Genomic DNA, 22,374 nt, shown 5'->3' on the forward strand with positions numbered 1-22,374 from the left:
GAATGCCATCACTGAAAAATACAACATACGGCTACATTGTGGCTCTTGGCACCTGACAATGAAAAAACCTAAAAAAATTTCTTAACTTACACATTGAATAATTTTTTTAAGTAGAAAAGCTAGTTCTAAAATATAACCCCCTATCTATGAACTATTTATTTTCCTAGGTTTAATTCTATAAAGTACACTTTCAGCACCAGGGGGATTCATTATATAATTGCCTTTCATTATTACATTACACAAAATTGATTTCTACTCTTGAATAAATAACATACAATGAAACCAAACTGCCGGACTCCAATGTATGCAGCAACTGTACGTGCATTTCATTCAGCTGTGGTCACTATTGTCGCTATTATATTATATACTATTATAAGCCAATTCACTTCAGATAAAAGCTTCTGTATGCAAATATATCTAGTGCTGATAAAATGAATCCATGTCCAATAAATTTTCAGACTAGAAGTTTTCTAAAAATAAGTTCCCCATTGAAATCATTTATTAGGGAATCAAAAACAAGATTTTTGTAAAACTTACCAGTAAAATCTCTTTCTCGCTCTTCATTGGGGGACACAGAAACCGTGGGTATAGCTATGTCCTCTAGGAGGCGTTGACACTAGATAAAGCTGTTAGCTCCTCCCCTGGCAGCTATACCCCCTCCAGCATGGAGAGAGAGCTTCAGTTTGTGAAAAGGAGTAGGAGAAGCAAGTAAACCAACGAAATAACGTGGAACACCAACAATGCCAAGAACCCAACTAGGTTCTAACAAGCAACAGCCACAACTGTGGCCGAACAACAATACTGGGTGGGTGCTGTCCCCCCCAATGAAGAGCGAGAAAGAGATTTTACTGTTAAGTTTTACAAAAATCTTGTTTTCTCACCCATATTCATTGGGAGACACAGAAACTGTGGGACGTCCAAGAGCAGTCCACGGGGAGGGAAAACCACAGACCCATGGAGCAAGCGCCCCAGCAGGCAACTAAGAACTGCCGCCTGCAAGACCATGCGGCCCAAGGCAGCGCCCGCCGATGCATAAGTATGCAGCTGGCAAAATTTTTTGAATGTGCGTAAGGAGGACAGTAGCCGCCTTGCACAACTGCGCAGCCAAACCTTGAATCCTCCGAGCCCAAGAGCGCCCACCGCTCTGGTGGAGAGAACCGTGACTCCAAAGGGCGGAACCCTGCCCCGAGTGCAGTATGCTTCAGCAATTGCAGACGTGTAATTGCCACCCTGGAGGCCGCCAATGCCTTGCGAGGACCCTCCGGGATGACAAAAGGAGGAGTCCATACGCAGGAAGGAACTGGAGGCTGGCAAATAAATCGTCAGAGCCCTGACAACATCCAAATGGTGTAACTCCCTTACCATAGGGTGTGAAGGGGAGGGACACAGTGATGGAAGGACAATTTCTTCATTGAAATTGAATCAGAGACCACCGTCGGGAGAAGGAATGAACGGGCCGGAGAACCGCTTTATCCCTGTGAAGAACCAGGAAGGGTCTCTGCAAGAGAGCGCCCCAACCCGGACACCCGTCTGATGTATGTGATAGCCACAAGAAAAAACTACATTCCAGGACCGGAGTCGGAGAGACATCTCCCACAAGGAGACTAAGTTCAGATCCCAAGGCGGTAAAGGAGGACAGTACGGAGGAACCGTAGGTGCCATTCCCTGAAGGAAGGTTATTATGGGCCCCAGGTGGGTCAGAGGACGCTGGAAAGGGATAGAAGCGCCGAACCTGACCCATCAAGAAACCAAGGGCCACACCAAAAATCCAGGACCGCAGTATCCACCCCTGCTAAAGGGAAGCGCCCCACGGAAATGGTAATTGGTCCACCGAAATCCCCTGAGCCGAAGAGGCTTGTGGGGAGACTGAGAAGCTGGCTGATAAATTACCAAGAAAAAAAAAGCGCCTGAATGAGGCGTGTCCAACCGCAAGCCAAGAAATCAATACATTGGATAGGTAGAAGTAGAGGCGATATGAGAATCACTGTCGGTGAGGAGTTCCGTCAGCAACTGTGTATTGACGGTGTAGCAACGCTGCTCGGCCAAAAATTAGACCAGACCAAGATGCGAGATGAACTCCTGCCTTGAGGAGGAAGAATAGAAGGGGTGTTCCATTCCAGGAACGAAACTCCATCAACGGTGGTGGGTCGTGACAGCACCCCCGCTCTGGCTGGCGTGGTAAGACTCGTAGTCTAGCCACGGAATGTGCAGTGAAAAGGCATGACTACCATCGGACTGACGTGGAAGTCATTAGTCAAGTCTCGAGAGGTAGTTGTAGATACGGGTAGTACACCCAGGACCAACGGGTAGGATTCACCTGTAGAAGGAGAATATGGAAAACGTCACAGCCCAACAGTCGGTCCAGAACAAGACTGGAAGAAAAAAACACAGAAACAATACCCTGCATCAACGCAGATGAGGGGAAGTAGTAACGTAGGGGCTACCAAGGTTTGCGGAGTGACCGTGAACCCTGAGCCAGAGAAGAAAAAACTGAAGGAAAAGGGGGCAGGGCGAAACCCATTCCCCATCCGAGACAGGCACTACACAGAAGTAGCTACCGGATGATAGTGGCGGCGCCATACTCCACCTAAGAAGGAGGCCATGCAGCGTACACCACGGAATTCGGCGTTAGAAGAATCCGTCACCTGACCAAGGAGCCGTGCAGGAGGAACCAGAGTATGTAATGGCTACTCCAGTACCCCCGTACCGTAGGAGCCGCAGCATGCCCCGCCAGCACAAACTGAGGGGCAGACTAGAGGAATCCGGTAGAAGCCATGGCATCATACTGCCTCAGGGAAGGAGAGCTAACCTTAAACACTCCACCTGGGAAGGGCGTTGAACAGGAACAACCGCCAAGCCAGCGTCAGGGTGGAACCCCTACCTGAGGGAATGCCCCACTGCAGCGACTGCGAACGCTAGTACCAGTGTAAAAACCGCACCAGCGGAGGGGAACACGCTGCAAAGCTAAACCAGAGTGCCAGCACAACCACTTCCCACATCAGGAATGGTGGATAGAGACTATAGAGTCAGTGTAACACTCGACTTGCTGGAACGTAAACACAATGTTACGTGCCATGGTGTACGCACTACATATTGTTGAAGACACATATTGGTTCAATGGAGGACCATGGAGATGGGGGACACTAGGACACATGAGTGACGCTGGACAACCCCCTGAGGAGAGAGGTTGTCATATTCATGCTCCAAACCAGCACCGAAGGAAAGGGAGACAACGTGGAAACAGCCACAGTATCCACTGGCGGCACCGAAATACCATTAGAAGAAGAGCACAGGGCACCAGCGTGTATCGATACTCGCTACGCTCCACTTGTATAAGAAGCTAAGGCATCTATAGCCATGGCGCAGATGAAGTGCAACATTCAAGATGTGTACTCATTCCCCACGGTAGTGGATCACTTGTGGAAGTGGCAATGTTGCAATTATCCCACCAATGAAAGGGGGTAATGCTTGCGGCAAGCACTGCACTCAGTGGTAGTGCAAGTACTCCACCCACCATGAAGGGTGGCAGTGCAGTAATGCATCTAGCAGGAACCGAATCCAAGTAGAGAGAGTACGCCTCTTACGGAAAGGGCAAGGCATATGGAGAGTCCCATATCAATACCCCACCTACGTAAGGGGGTAAGACATACAGTAAACACTGAACCAAGGATAATGCCATAGCGCCACCTATGGAAGAGGCTAATGCGTACAGTAATTACTGTCCCCAGTGGGAATGCAGTTCCGCCACCTACAAAAAAAGGGGAAACGCCTACTGCCGAAACTGAAAAGTTTTAGTGCGGTTAGACCCCAATGGAGGGAGGTAATATCCAAGGGAGTACTGCATCCAGTAGTAGTGCAAATACTCAGCCTAAGGAAGGGGGTAATGCATACAAGTACTGCTGTCTACCTCGGATCGCACCGGAATCACGGCCGGGACCGAACCACTGATTCCCCCCCCCCCCCCTTCGGACCAAACCTCTCCAGGGAGAGCAGGGTGCGACTGAGCATGACCCTAGGGAGGAAGGGTGGGGGTGTGGAGGTGACCGAGGAGGAAAATATCCTGCTCTGGCCCGTTGTGTGCAGTCTTAACTCTCAGAATCTTGTCCATGGCAGTCGCAGGCTCGCCGGTGGGAGTTATCAACCAAACTACCCGGGGGGGGAATGGGAAATTCTAGAGGTTCACTTACCGGATTGCGCAGGCGGAGCTTTATCAACCAAACGACCCCGGAGGGAGATTGGGAAGTCCGGAGTTCCACCATTGGAGTGCGCAAGCGGTGCTCATACACCAAACGACCCTGGAGGGTGATTTGGAAGATCCAGAGGTCCACCATTGGATCACGCAGGTGGAGGATTATCAACCAGACAACCCCGGAGGATGGAATGGGAACTTCCAGAAGGTCTGCGCTGGATGGCGCAGGTGGATTTTATCAACCAGACGACCCCGGAGGGTGGAATGGGAATTATAGAGGTTCTGCACCGGATCGCGCTGTAGGCGAATTATAAAACAAACAGTCCCGGAGGACAGACTGGGAATCCAGAGGTCCTGTACTGGAGTGCGCTGAAGAATTATCAACCAAACGGCCCCGGAGGACGGATTGGGATCCTCCAGTGGTCCGTCACTGGACTGCGCAGGTGGAGAACTATCAACCACACGGCCCAGAGGGTGGATTGGGAATACTTCAGCTGTGCTCCCTGGATCTGCGCAGGTGGAGGATTATCAACCAACGACCCAGGAGGGGGATTAAGAACTATGAGGTTGTCCTCCTTTGTCCGCTATAGGACACGGGCCCAGCCTGGTACCACACAGACCGGGTGGTCTTGCGGTGATGAGGCTCAGGGGGGCCCGTATAAACGCGCATATTTTATTATAATTTTTTTTTTTTTTTTAAACTTGGATGACCAACATGAAGTGGGTAGAGAGGCAGGAAAGGGTTAACTGTTATAACTTGGAGGCACCTGTACTGACACAGAATCCTCAGGATCTGGTGCTGGCCAGAAGGGGTTAAGGTGTCCTGGAGAGAGCGGGGCCCAGCGGCCTCTGGGGGAGGGGGGTGGCGGTATGAATTTGCGCCAGAGCGCACCCCCCACTCCTATCAGGGAAGTTATTAACCCCCTAAGAGTCCTAACACCAGCGGATAACAGATAGGGGAGAGCCTCCTTCTCTCCCTTCCCTGTGTGTCCGCCGGTGCATGTTCCCAGTCTGTAGCGGGGGCGGACGGGTCTATACATTAGCGCACGGTGGACCGAAGCTGTCGGTCGGCCGGGAGCAGAGGAACCTGAGTGAGAGCGAATGAGCTCTCCTGCCGCTGAAAATATAATTTGTGTCACCGATCCCCCCCCCCCCCCCCCCCCGGACAGGGAGCGCGCGGACCGGAATGCTGCGGCGGCCGACATTGACCCTGGTGTTAACCCCTTCCGGAGCTGCGCTACAGGTGCCCGCTCCTGAAAGAGGAATCTGGTGGCTGCGGAGTTGGACCGGTCTGGGGCTGAGAGGACAGCGCTCACATCTTACCCAAGTTCCCGGACCACAAGGGAATCACTGGTTCCTGCGCATGGCCTCCTGCAGTGTAGCAGCGCCTGCCTGGACTTATCAACCCCTTAGTGCCTGTGATAGCAGCGCCTGCTGGGCCTAGGGGTAAGTGAGAGGGAATCCTGGTGCACCATAATAAGGCTGGTGCCTGTTTCCTGGTGCTCAAATCCTAGGATAATTGTCACCAAGAGGGAGGGAGGGATACTTACCTAGTCCTGTGTACTCACCTCTCTCATCCTCTTCTCTTCACCGTCCCTAAGAGGGCCCTCAATGTCAACTCCTCCAGCAGGGTCACCTCCTCAGCAGCTGGCACCGGAGAGGCAGGAGTCTGGTATGGCGGGAGGGCCTTCTCTTTGGCGGACTTAGGTGACCCCTTGGCTGGCAGGATGCAGGGGAGCGAGGCTGTCCTGGTCCACCTTGTCTTCTGTGGGGGAGGCAGCAGTGCGGATGACTGACACTGGCACAACTTGACCCCGGGAGAACAGGGTGGCGAGGCGACCACTGTTGTCCCATCTGAAAAAGAAGGAAAAAAATTAACTAAAATAAAAAATCTTCAGGGGATCCCTGCAGAGCAGTGAGGTCCTGCCTCCTATTGACACTAGAAAAAACGGAAGCTCTCTCTTCAGGCTGGAGGGGGTACAGCTGCCAGGGGAGGAGCTAACCGCTTTATCTAGTGTCAACGTCTCCTAGAGGACATAGCTATACCCACGGTTTCTGTGTCCCCCAATGAATATGGGCGAGAAATAATAGGTAAATATATAAAGTGTCAGACTGGAGTTCTGGGACCCACTAGAGTATTTTTTAGAGCCACCATAAATCCATAAAGAATATGAGCGAGATTCATCAAATTTGGTGTAAAGGAAAACTGGCTTAGTTGCCCATAGCAACCAATCACATTCCACCTTTCATTTTCCTAAGGAGTTCTGAAAACTGAAAGGTGGAATCTGATTGGTTGCTAAGGGGCAACTAGGCCAGTTTTCCTATACACCAGTTCTGATAAATCTTCATCTATGTGCCTATTATTGCATTAGTAACATAGTATAATTATTGTTGCACACACAGGACACATAATCCATAAAGTATAATAGGTACTTGAGAATCAAGTCAGAACATAGACCCCAGAGGCAAGTGACTAGTACCTAAGTCAGCGTTGTCTTCTGCATAACCTTTAGAGCCTACCACTAAGCAGGTTCCTGGGCCAAACAGAAGATCCTCTGATTTGTCAGTCAGACTCCGCTCAAAGGGGTTTTTTGGGACACGAAAACTGACGGCCATCAATATTAGATCGGTGGTGGTCCCAATCCCTGCACCCCCATTGATCAGCTGCAGCATTCCTGCACGCTTCATACTCCCTTTATTGTTTACCAGGGAAGCTCTGCACCTTTCATAGTATCTATTTCTATTATTACACCTTGCAGCAGCTCAATCCCATTCAAGTGAATGGCACTGAGCTGTAAAACCAGGCACAGCCCCTACTTAAATTACAGACTTCCCATGTAAACAATGAAGAGGACATGGCCCCTTTATACAGTTGTCAGTAGGGGTCAGACCCCCATTCTATCTGACACTGGTTATAGACCATCAATGTTCTAGTCCTGTAGAACCCATTTGAATACTTTTTAAAGCACTGTTAATTGCTAAGCAGTGACTGATCATATTTAAGCAGTAGCCTAGCAACAGGCAAACAGGTCCTCAGGGTGACAACTCTGTGTTGGCACTCCATGCTCCTGCAGACTGCAGCTTGTTGAACTATTCTGCTGTCAGGAGGAATAATGATGAGGTAACACCTACTCTTCAACCTCAATATCAAGAGATACCTTCTGATCCAATGTAGAAGTCAGGGATACAGTTAGGTAGTTATATACTTATTCATTTTATTCTTTTAAACAGGGGACTTGCAGAAAATATTTTTCTAAATTTCTAGTCAATGAGATAGGATCAAAACCAAACCATATTTAAATGGTCAACGTTGATTCAACAAACCTGGCATAATTTGATAGTACAGGTCAATAAATATAAAAATGCCTCGTTCTCCTTCTGGCTGCTCATTCTTCTCTTCATAGTCTGTAATTTGATCCTTCAGTGAGCAGACAACCATCTTGTCTCTCAAGACAGAGTTAGCAAAGAATATTAGTTCAGGAGTGGATGGGAAGAGAAATATCACAAAGTTTCTGATATTCAACTGAACTATTGATTTATGCAAAGTTTGTTGACCATTTAAGTGTTATCTTTATTTACCAGCTTGTGTATTAGGTCAAATGGTATTGTATAACAGAAATGAAAATTGACAAGAATGAAAAAACAAGCAATATGAAAAGAGAAACAGACCAAATATTGTAACCTTCTATTTCTGAGCTGTACAGGGAATTCACATGTAACATGTAATAAAAACATTATTTATGTAGAAAGGCACACAGAAAGTAAAATGTAACTATGAGGCGTTCACTTACAGTTCTGCCAGAGCCTTCAGGAGCGTTCGGTTACTTGGGTCACGGTTTAGATGAGTCTTTAAAGCCTTGACTATAGTTTTGTTATTGTACAGGTCTCCAGGCCACTCTCGGATTAGGGTTGAGAATCCCTGGTGAAACGAAAAAGGAAAACCATATTACTACGACTTGTGGTTGGTGAGGAACCTGTGAGATTCTGAAACACATTTCTTAGAGGGGTCATTTTCTCTCAGGTAAATTACGGTATGTTTAATAGTACTATTGTAAAAATGTAATATATATATATATATATATATATATATATATAAATAACAAAAAATGAGGCAGCACTCCAGACGTTAGGTGAAAAAGAAAGTGGATCCTTTATTCCCCTCTGCAACGTTTCAACCGCTCAATGCGGTCTTTATCAAGCATGGTTACAAGTGTCATACAGGGGTATATATACCCAGAATGCAAAGTGATAATACAAGTGAAAATTATTCAATTACATCAATAAAAGACATAAAAACAGCTAAGAAATATCAACAAATGTCACAATAATAAAGCGACATAGCAGTGATAACATACATGTGCATGTGTTGTGAATCAATCTTATACATGATCATAACAGTGCTATAGCCTAAATATGGTAAATAAGGCTAATTGTGCCAGTGATACACCACATGTGCAAAACGTATATAATCATAATCATGATATAAAACAAAGAAAACTCACACAGCGGTAGACGACTAGCGGCGCCAAAATCCGCGTCCTCCAGAACCAACAGCGCATGTCCTGAAACCTAGCAACGCCACCCATAACAAGCAAGGAGACGTCACTCCGGTCACGGGATGGGTCACCTGACCAACCACGTGACCAGAGCAACTCCCACAGAACTCGTCAATGGGCGGCGCTGGACAACGTCATTACGGAGGGGGAGCAACAGACGTCAGAGGGCCAACAACGTCAGCTAACTGGCGTCGTTGCCCCAGTAACCAACCGCACACCCCCGCACGTAAGACATGTCCCAGCCAAGGGAGGACAGACGCTGCCGGAACAAAGAATCGAGAACAGGAGAGACACTGGGCACAATTTAGTTATAAAGAAAATTAAAGCAATAATGTCTACTGCAAAGGTAAATAGAATAGACATATCTGATCGCTGTGATTCTGGCTAGAAATCTGAGTGAACGTGGTACACTGTATATCAGCACCATAATGATCTAGATAAGATCAGTGCCATACAATTTGTTGATTTTTGTTGATATTTCTTAGCTGTTTTTATGTCTTTTATTGATGTAATTGAATAATTTTCACTTGTATTATCACTTTGCATTCTGGGTATATATACCCCTGTATGACACTTGTAACCATGCTTGATAAAGACCGCATTGAGCGGTTGAAACGTTGCAGAGGGGAATAAAGGATCCACTTTCTTTTTCACCTAACGTCTGGAGTGCTGCCTCATTTTTTGTTATTTATATTCATGGATAGCCGTTTGAGCCTGCGGCTTTGAGGATTTTTTGCACTCTTGCTTTTTGGTCTTGTGCTGCTGGTTTTCTCTTTTTTGTGTTCTATATATATATAAAAAGAAGGACGTATGTATGTTCCGCGATAACTCAAAAACGCAACCATCGATTTCAACGAAACTTAGTATACACTTCCCTTGCTACCTCGAAAGAAATCTTGTGGGGGGGTCACAGCTTTCTAGGACGTACCGTTCCTGAGATATTCCCAAAATATGACCTGCATTGGCCAATACAAGCCTTTTTGTTCATATCCCAAGTGCCATACGCAAGCTCACATGCCTCTTATCAGCCAATAGAAGCTCGCAGGCCCTTAGTCTACACACAGTTTTACTTCAGGTTTCCATAACAACCCAGCCATTTTTCTTCACTACTGTAGGTCAGCTTTAGGCTAGGGCTACACGACTACAATAAGTCGCACAACACATAGGGGACAACTACACTGCTACATGTGTCGCACGACATTGATGTCGCACAACAATATTTATAATGATAGTCTATGGTGTCACACTGCGACATGTGACATGCTGCGACACGACAGCTGCAGATGGATTTTTTGCAAAATGTCGCACGACACATGTCGTTGTGTAGCCCTAGCATTAAAGGGGCAGGGCGCTGTGGAGGTCACTGTTAAGGGGGATACTGTCGATATCTTTTAACGACACACACAAACATTAAATGAAATAGATGAAATATACCTGTGCAAAGCCGGGTCCTTCTTCTAGTTATACATATTTTGATGTAATTCTCCACCATTTTTAAGATCTGTGCATAATAAAAGCCTACATGTTTGCATTCAGAGCTGATAAACCCAAGTTGGCCTATTCCTATACCCACAGCAGAGGGCTTAGTATAATGTAGAAGCTTAGGAAAAGTTTAGGGTGCTAAAGACAACAGCATACATTTTTCTACTACAATTTCTTTCTACTGCTCTAATATTCTGTAAAATAAATGCAGTCAAATTATAAGATTACGAAAGGTATTCAGCCTCTGTGTGTAAACAAAAAAAAAACATATTCCTTTAAAAGAGACTATTGTAGAAAACTAATTAATAGTATTACATGGCATAAAAAAAAAAAAATGCTAAATACCATTTGTATGAATGAGGTCAAAAATATAAAAGAAGCATTATTCACCTCCACTAATTAAATTCTGTTCCAGTCCCCACTGCTCTCCAATAAATGGCTCAGTTGGATCACCTCTAAGACCAGTGATTGTCCGAGTGGGCCTTTTCTGGCATATCCAATATGTCAAGTCGGGACCAGGAAGTGGACAGCAGCAGAAACCAAAGAAGTCAGCACAGCAGCAGGGGATCAGTGGAAGTGAATAATACTTCTTCTTTACTTTTACATTTTCTGTCCCTTCAAACAAAAAAGTTTCTAAAAACCCCTTTAGGGAAAGTTAAATTTTATTTGCTTGCTGGCGCATTAACCCGGAGAGTCCTTTCGATGGCAGATGGCAAAAGAAACCTACAGTTAGGCCTCTTTCACACGGGCGTTGCGGGAAAATGTGCGGGTGCGTTGCGGGAACACCCGCGATTTTTCCGCGTGAGTGCAAAACATTGTAATGCGTTTTGCACTCGCGTGAGAAAAATCACGCATGTTTGGTACCAAACCCGAACTTCTTCACAGAAGTTCGGGCTTGGGTTAGGTGTTGTGTAGATGTTATTATTTTCCCTTATAACATGGTTATAAGGGAAAATAATAGCATTCTGAATACAGAATGCTTAGTAGGTGATCAATTGAGGGTTAAAAAAAAATAAAAAAATTAACTCACCTCCTTCTCTTGTTCGCGTAGTTCCCGGTCTCTTCTTTACTTCTTTAATGATGAGCTGTGGGCTAAAGGACCTTTGGTGACGTCAGATCACATGCTCCAATCACATGGTCCATCACCGTGGTGATGGACCATGTGATTGGAGCATGTGATCTGACGTCACCACAGGTCCTAGCCGGTAGTTCATCATTAAAGAAGTAAAGAAGAGACCGGGAACTACGCGAACAAGAGGAGAAGGTGAGTTAATTTTTTTATTTTTTTTAACCCCTCCAGTGATATTGTACTATGCATTCTGTATTCAGAATGCTATTATTTTCCCTTATAACCATGTTATAAGGGAAAATAGTACAGTGAATAGACTGTCACCTAGCAACCATGCGTGAAAATCGCACCGCATCCGCACTTGCTTGCGGATGCTTGCGATTTTCACGCAACCCCATTCACTTCTATGGGGCCTGCGTTGCGTGAAAAACGCAGAATATAGAGCATGCTGCAATTTTCACGCAACGCACAAGTGATGCGTGAAAATTACCGCTCATGTGAACAGCCCCATAGAAATGAATAGGTCGGTATTCAGTGCGGGTGCAATGCGTTCACCTCACGCATCGCATCCGCGCGGAATACTCGCCCGTGTGAAAGGGGCCTTAGAGAGAAACCTTTCCACCAGAGGATAATAAGGGTTGCCCACAACAGAACCTGTCTGTAGAGGACCAGGGGAGGAAACCCTACATTATACAGCAGCTAAAAATGCAGCAAACTTGATCTGTAACTAAAAATAGTCACTTGCTGAGGAGGAGGGAGGGAGGTTAATGGCTACGGACACCTTCAGGGGAATTTTTTTAATTATTGTATTCAATTTATTTTGGGCTAAAATTATTTTTTTCATTTGGCTTTTATTCAAAAATTTCAGGCACTTTCCCAGTTTGACGGTGAATCTGCATATCTGCAGAGCAGTAAAGTGCTGTGTTTACAGTGAATCCTGTTATCTGACGACTTATGTGAATCCCTTATCTGCAATCTCCTGAAGCTCATAAACACTTATTTAAGCCATATATGGTTCAAATCGAGTTCCAGGATTCATCATTGGACTCCATCCGAGCTGTTTTCCATTCCATTCTGGCTTTTTCGATGGATAGAAAAGCAGATCAAGTAGAGCCCATAGATGAATATGAACTCCATTGCAGTTACATTTGAATACCATTTTTTCATTATTCAGATGTATACCCCTGACGGAAAGCCAAGTGCAGAGCTAAAACGTTGTCTGAATGCAGTCTAATTCGAGTAAGAAACACACTTTTCCTTCAGACTGCCAATCGGTGGACTCTAGAGAAAAACTAGACCACAGCCCAAAAGCCAAGGGATGGATTGCTTTACATCAGAGTTCAGCTGATGTTCAGGGTTGAGTGCCACTGTGGACAATTTGAACAATATACGCTTCAGCAATTATTAGCCCTGTTCTGAGCTGCTGGAGATTTTAAATAATTACAACACTTCTAGGACTGTAAATTTGCTGTAATTTTGGTTGCACAAACAGAGGACGTTCTATTTTCTAAAGTTTGACATTGTAAAGGAAGAAAACAAAACTCCTAATTGGCACTGTATGCCTTGCAAGGATAACACCAAAATAAAATATAATACAGTAAAATATAAATCGTCCAGTAAAGATATAATCCTAAACGCTAGAGAATTCTGCTGTACAGTCGCCTATGTGATTGGAATCACTCTGTATTGTAGGTAAAGCTGCAAACATAATCGCAGTGGTGATGTCAATTGTCAAAGGTCCTATAACTAGCTGAAAGCGAACCCCACTGGTTTTTAATCCACTAGGAAATAACTTGCAATATAATAACTATACCACCTACTGAGTTCCACAGGTTAAGAACAAAATATATATCAAAAAGACTGACTTCCAACGTGAGGCTTGCAGTACAGGAAATCTTATTATTTTTCGGATGAAGGACAGATTGGGCAAACTTCACATAATCCTTGTCTCTACAGACACAGACATAAAAAAAATAACCTCATAACATTAGGAAAATGGATCGGGAGCTGTTCACTGTACCAGTGTCATCGGAATACAAAGAATGCATCCATAAAATGATTCAGAGGATGTGGACTGTACAGTCACTTCAGGAGAAACTCAGCTGCATTTGGAGGCATTCTTTGAAAAGAACCTATCACTTCGTAAAACCTCAAAAAGTGACAGAAGTCCAATATATATATATATATATATATATATAGCATTCTTTAGAAATGTTGGCCCATATTGATAGGATAGCATCTTGCAGTTGATGGAGATTTGAGGGATGCACATCCAGGGCACGAAGCTCCCGTTCCATCACATCCCAAAGATGCTCTGATGGGTTGAGATCTGGTGACTGTGGGGGCCATTTTAGTACAGTGAACTCATTGTCATGTTCAAGAAACCAATTTGAAATGTTTCGAGCTTTGTGACATGGTGCATTATCCTGCTGGAAGTAGCCATCAGAGGATGAATACATGTTCTCATTCTGTTTACGCCAAATTCGGACTCTACCATTTGAATGACTCAACAGAAATCGAGACTCATCAGACCAGGCAACATTTTTCCAGTCTTTAACAGTCCAATTTTGGTGAGCTCGTGCAAATTGTAGCCTCTTTTTCCTATTTGTAGTGGAGATGAGTGGTACCCGGTGGGGTCTTCTGCTGTTGTATCCCATCCGCCTCAAGGTTGTGCGTGTTGTGACTTCACAAATGCTTTGCTGCATACCTCGGTTGTAACGAGGGGTTATTTCAGTCAACGTTGCTCTTCTATCAGCTTGAATCAATCTGCCCATTCTCCTCTGACCTCTAGCATCCACAAGGCATTTTTGCCCACAGGACTGCCGCATACTGGATGTTTTTCCCTTTTCACACCATTCTTTGTAAACCCTAGAAATGGTTGTGCGTGAAAATCCCAGTAACTGAGCAGATTGTGAAATACTCAGACCGGCCCGTCTGGCACCAACAACCATGCCACGCTCAAAATTACTTAAATCACCTTTCTTTCCCATTCTGACATTCAGTTTGGAGTTCAGGAGATTGTCTTGACCAGGAGCACCCCCCTAAATGCATTGAAGCAACTGCCATGTGATTGGTTGACTAGATAATTGCATTAATGAGAAATAGAACAGGTGTTCCTAATAATTCTTTAGGTGAGTGTAAGTATTTTCTGAAATACTTAATTAAAGGGGTTGGCCACTTTCTGGTTACCGGTGACCAATGTGTCTGTAAGATGATTATACAGTACTTACTAATATAGTCTTGCATTATTTTCTATATTTCATAAAGGTATGCCCCATTTTTTGCTAAGTCTTTTGTGCTGTCCACACAGAGATCCTGTTCATTAAATGGCTGCTGATGAAGGGTCATGTGACCAGGCAAATCACCTCCATGTGATGTCTCATCAATTTAAATACACCATACCTACCATCTGCATTTGTTTTCTTGGGAGGGTACTGCAGGTGCAGTGTGTTTGAATGGAGGAGACATCACATGGAGGTGATTTGCCTGGTCACATGACCCTCCATCAGTAGCCATCTAATGGACAGGACTTCTGTACAGACAGCACAAAAGACTTTGGCAAACGATGGGGCATAACTTATGAAATATAGAAAATGGAGCAGAATTTCAACAAAGATTATATTATAAAGTGCCATATAGTCATCTTATATACACATTAGTCACAACTATGCAGAGAGTGGCCAACCCCTTTCAAAAAATTACAACTTCCTTTACAGAGCCATTTACTGTTTGGAGCTGACTCTCCAGGGTGAGAGCTGGCCCCAGTAACACTTCCCTTTTTACATTTGGGAGGGCCGACTGCGCAGGAGACTTTCTGTACAGGAGCAGTCCTGCCATCACAGGACCCTTCTGCTCTTCTTAATGGTATATGAACATGGAAGTGATTCTCTACTGAGAAGCAGAGTCCAGGCTTCTCCTAACAGTGAGGTGATTTACAGGTCTGCTTAGCCCTGACTCTGCTAGTTAACCCCCTACAAGGAGGTTTTTCACTCGTTTAGCTGGGCTGCAAAATGTACAGGCATAACATATACTGGTTTCATAAAGTAAAGTATTATCTATCTCCTCCCTCTGTCGCAGTTCAAGTGCTCAGAGGCGTGAAAATCGGAGAATTAGTTTCACTCCCACTTTAGCACAGCAGGACAGCCTGCATCCATCTTAGGCCTCATGCACACAACCATACATCCTACATCATGTCCTATTCTGGTCCATAATGAGGACAAGAATAGTCCTTTCTGATGATGGGAGTGAGAAAAATGAGGAACGCAGATAGAAGGTATCTATATTTTAGACTGAAATACAGACATGGTGGTGTGCATGAAGCCTTATACAGAGGTTTTGTTGAAAGGGTTTTCCAAGACTTTAATACTAATGAGTTATCCTCTGGATAGGTTATCAGTATCTGATCGGTAGGGGTCTGACACCCAGGACCCCCGCCAATTGGCTAATTGGGAAGGCACCAGAGCTCTGTACATTGTATAGCCGCTGTGCCTGGTATCACAGCTCAGCCCCATTCAGTTCTATGGGGCTGAGCGGTGCCTAGGCCACGTGACCGATGAACATGTCCATCACTGGCTTAGGAAAAGCTAAAAGAAGGCCACGGCGCTACTGTGAGCGCCGGTGCCTTCTCAAACTAGTTGATCCTCGGGGTCCTGGGTGTCGGACTCCCACTGATCAGATCTTTAATACTGTTATTTACCCAAAAATATGTTCACAGCTTTTTATGCACAATTCAAAGGGTTGTAAGAGATTCAAAAATAGTGACTGCTTTCTCTAATAAACAGCACCACTATTGTCCATGGGCCATGTCTGGCTTTGCAGCTCTAATCCATTTTTTACATCAGAATATTCCAATCTGGCTATTTATAGCACATCCTTAGGATAATCTATTATTATTATTCCCTAAAACATATAACCACCAACTCTTAATATTCTAGCAGAGAAGGACACTTCTGTTAAAGACCAAAATGCTGTTACTATCCGAGCATGGCTGTAAGAGAAACAAAGAGAAACATAATACCACTGTCTAAGGGCTCTTTCACACTTGCGTTGTCCGGATCCGTCGTGCACTCCATTTGCCGGAAGTGCCCGCCAGATCCGTAACACCGCAAGTGAACTGAAAGCATTTGAAGACGGATCCGTCTTCAAAATGCGTTCAGTGTTACTATGGCTGCCAGGACGCTATTAAAGTCCTGGTTGCCATAGTAGTAGCGGGGAGCGGGGGAGCAGTACACTTACCGTCCGTGCGGCTCCCGGGGCGCTCCAGAATGACGTCAGAGCGCCCCATGCGCATGGATGACGTGATCCATGCGACACGTCATCCGTGCGAGTGGGGCGCCCTGACGTCACTCTGAAGAGCCCCGGGAGCCGCACGGACGGTAAGTATACTGCTCCCCCGCTCCCCACTACACTTTACCATGGCAACCAGGACTTTAGCGTCCCGGCAGCCATGGTAACCATTCAGAAAAAGCTAAACGTCGGATCCGGTAATGCGCCGAAACGACGTAAGGTTAAGGCCGGATCCGGATTAATGCCTTTCAATGGGCATTAATTCCGGATCCGGCCTTGCGGCAAGTGTTCAGGGTTTTTGACCGGAGCAAAAAGCGCAGCATGCTGCGGTATTTTCTCCGGCCAAAAAACGTTCCGTTCCGGAACTGAAGACATCCTGATGCATCCTGAACGGATTTCTCTCCATTCAGAATGCATGGGGATAATCCTGATCAGGATTCTTCCGGCATAGAGCCCCGGCGACGGAACTCTATGCCGGAACACAACAACGCAAGTGTAAAAGAGCCCTAATAAGATCCTATGGACAGCAGGTTTAAATGGTTCCGAGCTTGTAAAAATAAAATAAAGAACCAAAATGTATCTTAATGTTCACCAGATGATGTCACTGATCTGCCTTTATGATCTTGCCTAGATCTCTGCATCACAGTTGTTTTAATGCTGCCAGGTCTTGCTGTGGGAACTTCCACTCTAAGCCCAGTCCCAGAAATTTTCGCCCTACATATGGAATTTTGGTGCCCGGCATCTGGATTTATTGTTTAGGTCTACAGTTTCCACAGTTCCTCTCACAAACATTGCTTCTATTGACATGATCTGCTGGCTGCTGCCTAACATGTCAAACATGCCACCTCCACATATAGGGAAAGAGGAAGGAGAGTGAATAAGGAGTGGAAATCAAACATGCCACCTCCACATATAGGGAAAGAGGAAGGAGAGTGAATAAGGAGTGGAAATCACATGCATATAAGACAACAGGTTGTGCAACATCTTGTTCTTTAGAAAAGTCTAGAAGAGAGAATACATAGGGGGAGATTTATCAAAAGGGTGCTAAGGAAAACTGACTTAGTTGCCCATACCATCCAATCCAATTCCTCGTTTCATTTTACAGAGCTCCTTTGGAAAATTAAAGTATTTATCTGATGTCAGTCAAGTCAGTCTTGATAAATCTCCCCCTACATGTTCATTGTACAGGATGCCACATGAGCTGAGGATAAACACCAGGTGCACAGTCATGTGAATGCGTGCGAGACTGGATTACAGAGGCATTCTAGCCTCAGACAGCACATTAGGAAGTGACCAATCTTACTGCAAGTAAATCATCTGGACATAATTTTTGAAGACTGGAAGATGCCATTTAAACACTTTTAAATAGGATTTAGGCATTCCCTGGTCAACAGACATAGACAGTATCAGACTGTAGGGACACACCATTGACAATGGGAAAGCTTACACCCAGTTATCAATGTATTCATACATTTCCAGTAGGAATAACAAAAGAATGACCAATGCAGAGTTCTAAGAAAAGGTACCATAGAACTATTATTTCAAGGGAAATATTTACTATGACAGACAAGTCAGAAGTTGCGACAGACCAGACATTTTACATTGTGATCTTGAGCATTTACCTGATTGTGAGCATTTACATGCAGCAATCATCTCCTCTGTATCAGGATGAGTTCTCGCTACTGTGATCAATCGTCCACATACAGATTTTTTTTTCTTCTGGCCAGCAGTTATCTGTTTACACAGCACAATCTGCAGTCCAAGCGTTTGCTCGTTAATCAGGTGATTCGCGGCACTTTTACACAGGCCAGTTATTGGGATTATCGTTCCTAATAAATAACCACATTTTCAGCTTGTGTAAAGGGGCCTTAAAGGCTATGGACACCTTCGGGGCAATTTTTTTATGACTGCATTTTACTAATTTTGGGCTAAAAATCTTTTTTTCCATTTGGTCTTAAAAATATTTAAGATACAGTGGTTAAAAATTAGTCTTTTTTCAGAGTATTTCTTCTCAGTCCCATCAGCTGACAGCTCATGTGAAGCCTTATCTCTGATCTCCAGACCTTATAAAATGCAGTCTAATCAAAGTGATAATAATGTGGCTTAAATGACGGAACTCAGAAGCGATAGTCTGCAAAAAGGTTGATTCTTAACCGTTGTTTCTCAAAACTGCTGAAAATGTTTAATAACGACAAACTGAAAAAAGATTTTTAGCCCAAAATAAGTAAAATGCAATTAAAATGCAAAAAAAATTGCCCCCAAGGTGTCCACAGCCATATGAACAGACAATTTTTGATAGATGTAATGAAGTAAGGAGCACCTCACCACTAATGTTTGATTTCGTAAATCTAATGAGATAAATCATGATGATGCTTATTTGTTGAACCTATGCAAAAAATGCTGCTGTACCTCATAATCCGTTCTCAAAAACTCGTCCAGTATCATTTCATATATTGCCGGTCTTAGGCGTAAATCTCCCCTTGGTAGATACTTGCTGATTGCCTGTAAGACAAAGATAAAACCATTATGAGGTCTGAGAATTATATCTGGGATATGGGACATGTTATTAAAAACTGTCCGTCTATATATATATATATATATATATATATATATATATATATATACACACACACACACAGAAAAGTGATAGATAGAGTGAGAAGTGATGATGGAGAAAGCTGCTAAGGGTTGGAGAATAATATCTGGGATATATGATCTGATGTGTGTTAAAAAGCAGCCTAAAATTTATTTTAAAATGTACTAAAAGAAACTCTCATGTTTATGTGTGAGAAGTGATAATGGAGAGAACTGCTAATCCACACATGCCCCTACCCCATGCTACTACAGACTTAAAAAGTTACTATTTTCACACAATTTCATTTTATAGAGAATGGTGTAACTAGCAAATCTCTAAATCACTTCATTTAAAAAATATGCCTGCATCCATCTGAAAAAAGCTTTAAAGTAGAGATGAGCGAATCAGTTAAGCACCATTTTACTATACATGTCGGTGGGAAAAAGCACTATGGAGAAAGAAGGATGCTCACATGACCCTAAGAATGAGTGAGGGGGGAGGACTTGCCCTGATCAGCTCACAGATCGCCTGGATGAGCCAATCAGTGCTGCAGCAGGCAAGGAGGTGCCCTTGCAATATGAGCAGAACGTCATTCTGTTTTGGGCTGTGAATGGGGGTGGATGGGCCTATACAGTGTCTAACAGAAAATGATCTTAGGGATAGTGTACAGTTACAATAAAGGTTCTATTCTAGCGTGAGTGACAGTTTAGGGCAGTGGTGGTGAACCTATGGCACAGGTGCCAAAGGTGGCATTCAGAGCCCTCTCTGTGGGCACCCGCACCCTTTAAAAAGTCTATGGTGTACCAATATGGCTTAGACTTTTCCTGCCATTCATCAGCACAGGGCACACTACGAACGTCACAGGCAGTGCACTGAATGTAGGCAGGCTGTTATAGCTAAATGATAAAGTACGTGGAACATATACTATATTGGACAGTAGTAATGAGGTTAAATTGCTTTGTTGGCACTTTGCGATAAATAAGTGGGTTTTGGGTTGCAGTTTTGGCACTCGCTCTGTAAAAAGTTCGCCATCACTGGTATAAGGAAAGGCAGGGAAAGCTTTGAGCCACGGAGTGAGAAGTGGGTAGCTGAGGCTGGGTGTGTCTGGCAGTGCCTTATAGCTGCAATTGCTGCCTTATAACACAGCTGCAGCTGCTACAGAACCTCAAAAGCAGCAACCTGCAAAAACATTTCTTTTTTTCCCATTACACCATAAATAAAATTTGTGTGTGTGGGGGAAATAAGCTCAAAATTGTATAACACGCGTTTTACCATTTGAAATCTCAGTGAAAACCCCTGAAGTACTAGTATAAAATCTATGTCAGGGCATCTCCGGACAGTTGAAATGTATTTATTTTTTGGGAGTTTTGAAAAATAGCATATACGTGTGTCTTTCAGTGTTCTGGTTCTGATCAATGGTCAGGTAGGTTTATACACTGCTCCAAATTATAAAGAAAGATACGTGCATGCACGGTGAGAGAAATGACACTGACACTCTAGATAAGGTCAAAGCATAACTCCAATTTATTAGGTGGAGGCTTCACATTATATACCCTTCATATAGGTGGGAGGAATGGGCTCACATGATTGGTCTTTTAGCAAAAAGGAATGTAAACAGGAAATAAGTTTAAGGCAGATGTATGATAGACTTAGAGGAATTCCTGACAGTTTCAAGTTTTTGCTGCAAATAGTTTCAATCATAGAATGCATACTGGGGGTTGTCTCTCAGACAGACACCATTTTGTAAGTGACAAGCAAGTGTCCATTATATTCCATAACAACAGTACAGAGGCAAGTGTTTAAATCTCTGAGTGAAAGCATGAACTACTAATCCGAAATCCATGTCAGGGCATCTCCAGACAGTTAATTATTTTTTTTTTCTGTGTGGGAAAATAGCAATATACGTGTGTCTAAGAATACAGAGAGTAACATCTTAAATCTCTGGGTGAAAACATGAAATACTAGGCCGAAATCCATTTTGGTGCATCTCCAGACAGTACATTCTTTTGGGTAGTTTGTGAAAATAGCAATATTTGTGTGTTTTACAAAACAAAGGGTAGCGGTTTAAATCTCTAAGTGGAAACGTGAACTACTAGACACGCTCCAGTTTCCAAAAGCAGCAGGGCACAGTGTCACTCCCACTCCCCCTCCTTTCTATTATGTGCTAAAGTACATCAAGCAGCAAACGTCCCGCTGGCAGTCACCCTGCTGACTCCAGTGACAACCGCCTCAACATAGTGACTACCCTGAACGCATGTCATTAGCTTAGTCATGCAACTCTTTTTAAAAAAGTCCACTGGCTTGCACAAGGTGCTAGCAATGTCCATTGTTACGTGGCGAGGAACTCTCTCCTGGACTTGCATCGACAGAATGGTCTGCCGCTAAACCGTTTAATCTGTGATGTTCCAACTTGCTGGAATTCAACATTGCACATTCTAGACCAGGGCTTGACAAATTTCCTTGGATTCTAGGAGCCAGCTAAAAAAGGTAGGAGCCAGGCGGAGCCGCGTCATAAAGCCCCTAGTAGGTGCCCCCATAGTGCTCCCCCCCACCTACTTTTCCATAGAGCCCTCCCCAATAATGCTGTATACCATGTTACATATACCGCCGCTCCGTCCTCTTTGACTATAATAGGGACGGGGGTGGAGCTCCGGCGCAGCACGGCAGTTCGTGGTGAGAAGCCGCTGGACTAAAAAGTTGGACATGCAGTACTTTTAGTCCAGCGGCCTTTCACCATGCACTGCCGTGCTGTGCCGGAGCTCCGCCCCCATTATAGTCAATAGGGACGGAGTGGTGGTCCGGCGAAACAGCGGAAGGACAGATCCGACAGGGTGAACAGCCTGCCGGATCCGTCCTGCCACAAGTGTTAAAAGTACCCTTAGTTCTACTTCTATAGCTACTGAATGAGACAGAAGAAGGAATGCCTTTAACATATATATCTCCTTGAGAAGCCAATTTGATCCTAAAGGGTTAATTCAAACTGTAATCTAAACTGTGTCCTGTCACTTTTATCTCTCTGCTCCTGTCCCTTAATCTTATCACTGCTGCAACAAAAGCATCAGCCTCAGTGTAAACTGTTCTGGAGTCTGACTCATGGCTCTTTTCACTCAAAGAATCGAATGAGTCTCTAAGTCGGATCTTTAGATTCTTTTAACCTGAGACTCATCCGATTCTATCTTAGACTCCCTGTACTGTGTGTGACTCAGACTCAGAGCTG

General features: G+C 44.4%; 1 protein-coding gene across 1 annotated transcript in view; it reads right to left on the bottom strand.

The window, feature by feature from the left end:
- Positions 1-22,374, bottom strand: part of VPS41 (VPS41 subunit of HOPS complex) — a 321,046-nt gene that overhangs the window by 71,957 nt on the left and 226,715 nt on the right. The window contains exons 18-19 of the mRNA XM_040432167.1: positions 18,992-19,084; positions 7,981-8,108 (exon numbers count right to left, since the gene is read on the bottom strand). Of these exons, the coding sequence (XP_040288101.1) occupies positions 7,981-8,108; positions 18,992-19,084 (221 nt within the window). The remainder of the gene's footprint in view (positions 1-7,980; positions 8,109-18,991; positions 19,085-22,374) is intronic.

Source organism: Bufo bufo, chromosome 5 (genome assembly GCF_905171765.1).
Source record: "Bufo bufo chromosome 5, aBufBuf1.1, whole genome shotgun sequence".
Lineage (NCBI taxonomy): Eukaryota > Metazoa > Chordata > Amphibia > Anura > Bufonidae > Bufo > Bufo bufo.